The sequence below is a fragment of the Halichoerus grypus genome, chromosome 1, assembly GCF_964656455.1.
Source record: "Halichoerus grypus chromosome 1, mHalGry1.hap1.1, whole genome shotgun sequence".
NCBI classification, from domain to species: Eukaryota; Metazoa; Chordata; class Mammalia; order Carnivora; family Phocidae; genus Halichoerus; species Halichoerus grypus.
In genome coordinates this window covers 68,931,258-68,940,949 of record NC_135712.1, presented here as the reverse complement: position 1 = coordinate 68,940,949, position 9,692 = coordinate 68,931,258, and the positions used below count along the sequence as shown (strand labels likewise).

Genomic DNA, 9,692 nt, shown 5'->3' with positions numbered 1-9,692 from the left:
ACTCCCCACTGAGTGAGGAACCCAACTAGGGGCTCAGTCCCATGACCTGAGCCGAAATCAAGAGTCTGGTGCTTAACCGACTGAGCCACTCAGGTGCCCCTGAAAAGCTTGACTTTTCAATTGGAAGTGGTCAGTGGCCAGGAAGTCCGGGGAAGAGGAGACCTGTTAGGGTCCAGAGTCAGTGGAGTGGAGACTAGACTGGAAAGGAGGATTTGGGCCGATCTTGGAGGGCTTTAGAGGCCGGCTTGAGGCGTTTGTTTCTGTCAGTCTGCACTGAGGAGCCTCTGAGAGCTCTTGAGGAAGGAGTAGTACGTTTGCTTGGTCAGTGTTCCTTTGTGTTTGGTGCTGGGGCTCACGGATGAACCACATGTGGGTCTGCCCTTCCTACAGTCCAGGACTCACGTCAGAAATCGGGGAATGCAGACACGCAGTTTATCAACATGTTGGGAGGAAAACACTGAAAGCACAGACTGGAATGGGGGCAGTGGACATTGAAAGGGAGCACTGCAGGGACCATTTACAGGAGGAAGGCGGGAGAGCCTGGTCACTGCCTGGCCGAGGGGATGACGGGGACAAGGGTAGGAACTGGCTTGCCTGTCGAGGGGCTGCCTCGGTTGGAGGTGCTTTCACTGTAAAACCTGCAGCCTGTCCTGGCGGAAGTGTCATGCAGTCGTGGACGTGGACCTGAACGAGGGGGAAGCCAGGCCCAGCGCCAGCCTGGAGGGGTGATCCTCAACGGCAGCAGGAGCCACTGGAGAGGAGGAGGCAGGCTCTGACCCAGCCAGTGTAGATGGTGAGAGAGGAAGCGGCACCAGTCCAGGGCCAGCCCGGCCTGCAGGTGCAGCTGCGAGCGGGCAGTTGGGAGGCCGGCCGCGCCTGGGCAGCGGATTCAAACGTAGTGCCCGGGTTATGCGTAAAAGGCGGCTGTGGAGGTGCACGTAGGTTAACACGAACCTGCCTGGACTTGCGGGCTCATCCTGGTATTATCCAGGTTAAAGGGAAATAGGAGCCGGGGAAAGACCACGGGATTGATCCTGACAAGTTCGGGGGAGCCTGTGAGAGCGCAAGAAGTTTGCTCACCTTGGGGGCGACAGCAGATGCCAGCCGCGTGAGGCGAAGTTTAACAGGGACAGCAACTCTTGATTCCCACCCCCTAAATCTGGTGTGGACTCCCTACTCTGCCATCAGGAATTGGCAACATGATCCACTAGTTACTTAAATGAGAAGCTGAGAAGCACTCAACATGCATCTCCTTCCCCCACCCTCTGCATCTCTGTTCTAGTTGGGGAAGGGGACTCCAGTTGCTTCTGCTTCTCCCTAGATCGCAGATCTGCCCTCACAATCTGCACAGCTCTGTTTTGCTCTCCCTGCCTCCACTCACGCGCTCCCTCTGATCCACCTTCACAGAGCCCAGAGCGATCTTCTTAAATGTAATTCAGGTCACCTCACTCTCAGGCTAAAAACCCTCCAAGGGCTTTGCATTGTACTTAGGATAAAATAAAATAAAATAAAAAATCCAGACTCCCTGCTGGAATACCAGGTCTGCAGGACCTGCCCTGCTGACTCCCTGGCCTCTTCTTGCCCGGCTCCCTTTCTAACCACGCCAGGCAGTTGCATGTACGTGCCAGACCCCGTCCTGTCCTGCAGACTCGGCGCGTGGTGTCCGCTGCCCACAGTGGAACCGGCCCTCCAGGCAAGGGAAACAGCCAGTGCAAAGGCCAGAACAAGCTTGCATGTCTTGGGTTTGGAAAGAAGGAAGAGCACTGTGGCTAGATCACCAAGGGCCCCGAGAACCATGGCAGGAAGGTCAAATTTTCTGCTTGGCACCATGAGGGGGTTGAGCAGAGGAGTGATGTGGAGAGTAGACTGGGAAGACAAGACAGGAAGTGAAGGCGGAAGGCAGGGCTAGTTCGGTGCCTGACACGTGGTAAGCACTCACGGTATTTGTTGAATAAATGGTTGCTCAAAGGGAAAATAGGTCCAAATACAAAAATTGGAGGTAGAAAGAAGAATGCATGCTTGCAGTAATATTTCTCTGACTGAGCAGCCCTCGTGTTCTTGGATCATCAAACATGGGACGGGCAACACCTTCCTCAGGCTTTACCTCTCAGTGCAGTGGGACAGTGGACTGGACAGTTGTGTTCTCCAGCCGAGGGAGAGCGCGGAGACGCAGTCTGGGGTGCCTGGGCTGCTCCCTTGTTGGCCCAGGAGCTGTCGGGGGGCAAGGCTGCGTGTCCCTGGCAGGCAGGGGGCCCTCCCTGACATTTGTTTCTTCTGGAAGCCCGCCTTGCTGTCAGTCAACAGTGAGGCCATGAGGTGACATTGTTGACTTAGGCTCCAGACAAAGTGCAGGCATTGAGGTCTTTCCAAGCTGCATCGTCATCTTTGCCTTCTAAAAATCATAACATTTCTTTTTTTCCGATTTTATAAGTTTTATGTGTGTAGCATATACGATTTGGCAGTTATAGAAAAATGAAAGCAACAAATAAAATATCACCTATATTCCATTTACTAGAAGTATATTAAAACATTAGCAATTGTTACATTTTTCATTTATAAGGAATATAAAATTACGTATTTCAGAATAGGATACACAAGGGTACCTGGCTGGCTCAGTCAGTAAAGCATGTGACTCTTGATCTCGGGGTTGTGAGTTTGGGCCCCACATTGGGCATAGAGCTTACTTAAAAAAATAGGACACACACCCCCACACCCCCCACATATATATGATACATGTGTATTTCCATATGATATCCAGAAAGGATACCGTTCCATTATAACTTTTAGCTATGTCTTTATTGGATATCTAACTGTTTCCAGTTTTTCACTGTCATAAATAACGCTGTGATGAACATAGTTGTGCATCAGTTTTTATATTTGTCTCTGATTATTTGCTTAGTGTTAATTCCTGGATGTGGAAAATTTTAAGATTCCTGACACTGCTACCAAATGGTACCCAATTATTTCAACGGCATTGTATGACTGTGTAGATCTCACCACACCCTGTGTATTAGCAGGCAGATTGATTAAAATACAGTAGCTTTCTCCTGCCTTTCTTTTTCATCCAGATGTCTTCTGAGAGTGTGGGGGGTGTGTGTGTGTGTTGGGTGTGGCCAATCACAGCATCTCTCTACTAACCACATTTCTGGAAGCTTCTGGGGCTCCACCTCATCCTGTGGTGGGAATCAAGTTGAAGAGAGGATGTTTTGGTGGGTGACAGACTTTGCAGGGCGTCTGACTAGCAGGAACATGGCGGACACCGCTGATGGAGGTGGATTCCTCCAGAGCCGGCAGGAAGCTCTCCAGCATGTTGTGTCAGCGGGGCTACATCAGGGCAGGGAGGCAGCCTAGTCGAATGCTGTGGGCAAAGTGGCCAGGCAGAAGGGAAACAAGTATTTTAGAAAGAACTGGAATGCAAAATTTGGGATGGGGCAAGAGAATGCCACAGGGACCTTGTATCTTTCTAAATGAGAGTCATTTCGAACGAAATTAGATGTCTGTTTTGGGTCTGTTAGAACATTTTGAGAATTCTCTTTACATTCAGAGAATCCTAGACTCTCTGGGTTTGAAGGGACCTTTATAAAGCTTTCTTGGAATGCCTGGGTGGCTCAGTCGGTTAAGCCCCTGACTCTTGACTTCAGCTCAGGTCATGATCTCAGGGTCATGAGATCGAGCCCCGAGCTCTGTGCTGGGCGTGGAACATGCTTAGGATTCTCTTTCTCCCTCTCCCTCTGCCCCACCCCCAAAAGGCTTTCTTTATTCATTAAATGATAGACTTATTTCCAAAGTAAGCAGGGAAGGGAAGGGGGCTCTCACTCTTTTGGCTCATCTCCCCTGGTTGATTTCCAGCCAGGGTGAGTAAATTTTACTTTGTGCTCAGAAAGTTTTGGTCTCTTTGTTCAGGACATGATACAAGATGAGAGGTCACCTTAGATTGGGAGATATCTGACAAATCCAGACACTTCCAACTGAGTGATGTGACTGGCTGCATTTCACAGACATAGTTATTCCCAGAAAGGTTCTGGAAACCAGTGAAGCAATTTCACAGCCAGGCTAGTGACAGAGCTATAGCTAGGTGTGGAAATGGTATTCCAGCAGTGTGGAGTGGCCAGACGTAGAGGCTCCGACCACTCCAGAGGCACCAGAAGGCTCAGGGTCAAGGTCTGGCTCTGCCTCTTAGACATGGGGTGACTTTGGGCATATTGCTTCCTGCTCTGGGCCTCCATTTCTTTACTTAAGAAATAAGGGGTTGGTCCATCCCGTGCTAAAAGCTTCATTTCTAAGGGTGTCAGGTTTATCCTGTGAATACCTCCTGACTTCCCTGATGCCGGCCTGAAGTGTGAGGAGACTCAACACCTGGCTTCTTAGCTCAGGGTCCAGGAGCTGTAGAGCCTGTGTGAGGGACGCCTGTGAGCCTGCCGGACCTCTAGCTCCTTGAGAGGAGGCATGGGTTACATCCGTCTTCGGCCCTGGCCCAGGGAACATCTGCCCAGGTGGTACTGCGGCGGCTCCTGCTCCCACGTGACCGAGGACTCCTGTCATAAGATCTCCTAAGGAGCTACAAAGCCCATCTCTAATTCCACAGAGCCTGTTAAAAACGGACACATTCCTTTTGCTCTATACTTTGGTTCTGGGGTACTTGAGCTTCACTGTACTCTCGTGGCTTTCCCGCCATGTAAAAGTGTTCGAGGAAAGCTACCGGGTCAGGTGGTGTGGTGGGCAGTCTCTGTGCTCTTCGTTCCTGTGGTTGTGGGGGCCTCACGGGGAGGCTTCGAGCTCGCTGGAGACACTGAATAACAGCAGCCCCCATGTCTCTGCTGGGAAGGAACTGGGCTACTGGAAGCGAGGAGACGGATTTGACATGTGTGACAGATCTCTGCTCAATGTCTTTGATAAGTCGGGAGATGAAGACCAAAGAGGAAGACGGGTGACGAGAAGTGGGGGAGGCCAAGGTCAAGCTCGCTAGCTGACCCTGGGCCATCCTGGTCCATGTGCACTGAAGCAGTCCCTTTGGAGGACAGAATAGTGGGAATACAGGAGGGAGACGCCAGGTTGGAATCTGGTCGTTGTTCTTTGTGCAGGGTCGTGACTAGTGATCGTCATGAGTTAGGCTGGTATTGAAAAACCACTCCATTTTTCCTTCCCTTAGTGGTAGGGGGAGATGGAAACAGCTTCAACATGGGGATGCATGTCACACCTGTAGCCTCTGGGCCACCTGGATGTTTTCTGGAATCATCTCTTGCCAGGGTGTGGATAAGAACCCTGTGGCTTTGCAGTCACGGACCTGGGGAGGTCCGGGCTTAGGGGGCAGGCAGCCTCAGTTCAAACTCCAGTGGTACCATTTGCAGCCTATGGGACCTTGGTAGGTTACTCAGCCTCTCCGTGCCTTCAGTTTCTCATCTGTCAAATGGGCTATTAATGGGCCCTACTTAGGGAACGTAAGTGTCCTCTATCTCTGTAAAACAGATTGCTTGTGGCCGGGGCAGGAGAGCTCTGTAAATTCTGGCCATGATGATGCTCCTGAAACCAATGCCTGTGTATCCTGACCTTTGTATTGATGACAATACCCCCTTCACCTCCAGGTGCTTTGGGTGGGGGACAAGTTCTGAATGCAAGGGGCTCAAGTCCACCTTCCAAGGACATTTGTTACTTTATCCCCCTGCCCACACATGGGCCCTGCCAACCTCACTTCTTGGTATTCCTAGAACTTTCTCTCCATCCTTAGCTTCAAATGCAGGGAGGAAAGAGCAAGATTTGAAGACTTGAAGTCAGAAAAACTAAGTGCCACCCATACAGCCCTCACCCATAATCATCAGAGGAGACTAGATTAATGCACATGGAGCAGTAAGGATTCGATAAAAGCAGTATGTGAGGTGTGACTCCAAAATAATAGGCCTTTAAAATCATAGTAGGACCTCTGTGCCCAAAAGGTATTCTCCTTCAGGTCATACTCTTTTGAGGTTATTGACACACCCCTCGAAAAGCATTTGAAGCAGTCTGGAGCCACCTGTCGAGCCATGCCTGGGTCACAAGACAACTCACTGGTGTTTTCTTTGCACTTCAACATCATCCTGGACCCAAAATGGGGTTACATATTTCAGTCTCCTGCATCAGTCACTAGATTGGGCTTTGGCTTTTTGTCTGTCTCCAGAATAACCCAAATCCATTACCAAGGGATGGAAATGTGTCATTATTCAGGAAACTCGAGACTATTCCTTAGGCTCTGTTGAAGATGAGAGGATTTTAGGAAACAGCTTGAGGAATAACAGCGTTATTGGAGTAAGTATGGTCTAAATGGGGTCTCTTTGAAGAGGACCATATTCATTGGCAGGTGGATTGCTGTGGTTGATTAGGAATTATTTATAGTATAGCCATGCCTGGTGGTAACGCAGTACTGCTGTGTCTAGCCACGGGCAGAATTGGGGCAGAGAGATGCCAGTGACAGTGCAAGAGCTCTGAGGGTCTTAACCCCTTCACTTTCTAGCTACGTGGCCTGGGGCAGCTGCCTCACGTCCCTGGGTCTTAATTTCCCTGTGTTAGAAACGGGGCTAATGATACCTATCCTGCTTCCTTGACAAGGCTTTCGAGGAGGACGAGGAGCAAATATAATTATGACTGTGAATGCACTTTAAATGCAGACACAGCGAGTAATTTGAGTCAGAATACAGTGAACTGACTAAGAGCTGGGCCAGGCATCCCATCTCTGAGCCTGTTTTCCTATCTGCAAAATGGAGACCATACTACCAGTTCCGTCCACCTCACAGTGCTGTTGTAGGGGTGAAATGAAAATCCATCCACATGGACAGGCGTTGTAAGCATGGGTGTGCTGTGAACGCGGGACCGCATTGGGCCTTATTATTATTCCAAGTGAGGAGGGGCTTCACCGAGCAGGCAGATGCAGGCGGACGAGTAGAAAGTAGGGGAGGAGGTAGAGAGAGGGAGAACATTCTAGGAAATCTCACTGGCCGCTTTTCAGTCCCCTATCTCTGTCCTGTCAGCGGCCTCTGGTCTGAGTGACTAGCTCTTTCATCTGCTCTCCCTCCCACCAAGTGGGATGTTCTTCTCAGGCCCGCCCTTGACCTTCCACCTGCAACTCGGTTTAGCACCTCCCAGGAGCCAGTCTCTCCTAAGGGTCATAGAAATATGACCACATAAATTAATAGTTGTATAACACGATAACACAGTAGTCAAGAGGGAGCGAGTTCTTGGGGGAAGACTTCTTGGAAGTGGTGTTCTCTGAGCTGGTTGTGAGAAATGAGTCAGATTTTGCCAGAAACCCAAGGGACAGGGAGGGCATTTAGGTAGGGAAGACATAGTGTGGCTTCACCTGTTTTCTCTGAGGGGGTGATTCCCACAACTACCTTTCTTCTCTTCAGATATCCAGGTCGATGCCTTCAGCCGCCTGCCAAACATGTACACATTTATCATGCTTCACTTTCAACACAACAGATAACAGTTATAAATGCACACATGTCACCCCTTCCTCCCCAAGAACCTGTCCTCCCTTTGCTTGTTTATGGTCCCATTGATTTCCCCATCACACATTCAGAACCTCGACCGGCAGCCTTGTCTTACGGCTTTTCCTTACTCACGTGATCACCACCGACTCTTCGCTCCCTCCCTTGCTTTCTTCTGTTGAATCCTGTCCGTACACTTAATTCCTTTTGGACAGTGCGCCCCATAGGCTGCCAGGATGTAATATCCCCATTTGGGTCCTGAAACTGCAGTTTGGATCCCGGTGTCCTTAGGGAGATGCCCCAGAAGCCCACCTGAGGAGCCCTGCCTATGTCTCTCTGGCTTTCCCTTTCAGAACACATTGCCATTTCTCTGTAGCTCTTTGTCTTCATCTTGCGCTTTCCTTTCTTATCCTTCATTCTTTTTTTATTTCTGGGTTTTGGGTTTTTTGTTGTTGTTGTTTTTTAGGTTTTTTAGATTGGCCTTTGGAGTCAGACCTGGGCTGGGGTCCCAGTGTATTATTTGCTCTGGAATCTTGGGCCATCTACTTGATCTCTCTACACCTCAGTTTCCTTATCAACAAAATGGGGTAGTAATGGCGCTTACCTGCCAGGGTTGGGGTGAGGATTGACTGGGACAGTCTATGTGAAATGCCTGGCAGTGCTAGCATGGGCTGCCGTGGCCATCGTCATCATCATCGTCGTCATTGTCATCGTCGTCATCGTCATTGTCATCATCATCATCATCATTGTCATCGTCATCATCATCATCATCATCATCATTGTAATGACCCTGTTTTGGTCATTAATCTCCCTAACTTTAATCTCTTTCCCTCTCTAAGTTTCTCCTTTCCGTTTTGTTTTCTTTCTCTCTTCTGCCTTCTTCCTTCCTTCTCCCTCTGTTTTATCTCTTTCCTAACTAGCTGTGGCATACAACTGATTTAAAAGATATTGGTTATATTTGAATTGAGTGTCAAGTTTCCCAATCTTAACTGTAAAAGCCCATTAGTAAACTTTTAATTTATGTCTTCAAATAGGTTTTATTTATGCACCCCCACGGGCTCCCATGGGGCCAGGGGCGAGAGCACCCTGCTCTGGGACAGGCGGTGACGGCCCTGTCCTGCTCTCTCCCCCTGCCCAGCTCAGCAGGCCCTTTGTGCCGCGGCATCATCCCACTGTGTACATCTTCTAACACTGTAAACTTTCCAAACAAATGATGTTCTCTGATTGCCTTAGAGTCCCGGGCCCCATCACACAGGGCTGCGGAACAAATTAAGGGCAGAACTTAGCAAAAGTCAGGTGGCCACGCACAGCGTGTGTGAAGGCCCAGGGCCGCATCTCATTTTGTCCTCCCGCCCACCTCCCGCCCGCCTCCCTCTTCCTCCTCGGAACCAGGATGTTTTTCCTTGCCTTTTTATTGTTTCGTCAAGCTGGCAGCCCTCCTTTGGTGGAGCTCTGCCACCGGGCTTCCTCTCTGGGTGTGAGCGAATGTTAGGGTGACAACACGGGAGGGAGACAGGCCTGCTTCCCTGCCCACCCCCCCAGCTTCGCCTCCAGGCACCACAGGCCCCCTTCTCAAAACTGCCCCTGCCGAAGAGCCTCCTCTTCAGCCCCTCTGCTGGGTGTTTCTTTTTCAAAGGATGAGAGGGGCAGAGAAAACAGGCACCAGATAGATAGCTGTGCCCAGGAACAAGATAGCGCCCCCCCCACCCCCACCCCGCAGAGAGACAGAGAGCCTTTTTGTTTACTTATTTAATTGAATGGGAATCTTCTGACCTGGCCCCAGGGCTTTTTCTCCAGGCTTTTTTTTTTTTTTTTTTTAAAGCCTATAGAATTATTTTTAAAGCAAGGAGCACAAGGTCACATCAGAGTCCTTCATCTTCCTCTCCTGCCTGGGTTGGCCTGCTTCCCTCCTTAGCAGCCCCAGGCCACCTCAGAGGAGATTCTGTTCCTGGAAGCCTGACCCCAAACTCAGGGGCTCCAGGCCAGCCCCACTCTGGGTCACAGCTCAGTCCCACAAGCCTGCCTTGCTCCCCCAAGGAGGATGCTCAGCTAGACAAAAGCCCACTCTCACAGGGAGGGGAGGATAAAGCGCCTTGTACGTTTTATACTTTTCATTACTAGAGGCTGTTCCAGGGGGATCTGTTTTTAAAAATCAGATCATTGGGTCTCAGGTCTAAACACTTCTTAATGTGTATAGTTTTTCTTAGGGTTGCTCCTTTCAGGGCAAGAGCAAGG

At 50.1% G+C, this 9,692-nt stretch overlaps 1 protein-coding gene across 2 annotated transcripts in view; it reads left to right on the top strand.

The window, feature by feature from the left end:
* Positions 1-8,108: 8,108 nt before the first annotated feature.
* Positions 8,109-9,692, top strand: part of HEG1 (heart development protein with EGF like domains 1) — a 71,046-nt gene continuing 69,462 nt past the window's right edge. For both annotated transcript variants that reach the window (XM_036071647.2, XM_036071645.2), the window contains exon 1: positions 8,109-8,238. In XM_036071647.2, the coding sequence (XP_035927540.2) occupies positions 8,124-8,238 (115 nt within the window). In that variant the 5' untranslated portion in view covers positions 8,109-8,123. The remainder of the gene's footprint in view (positions 8,239-9,692) is intronic.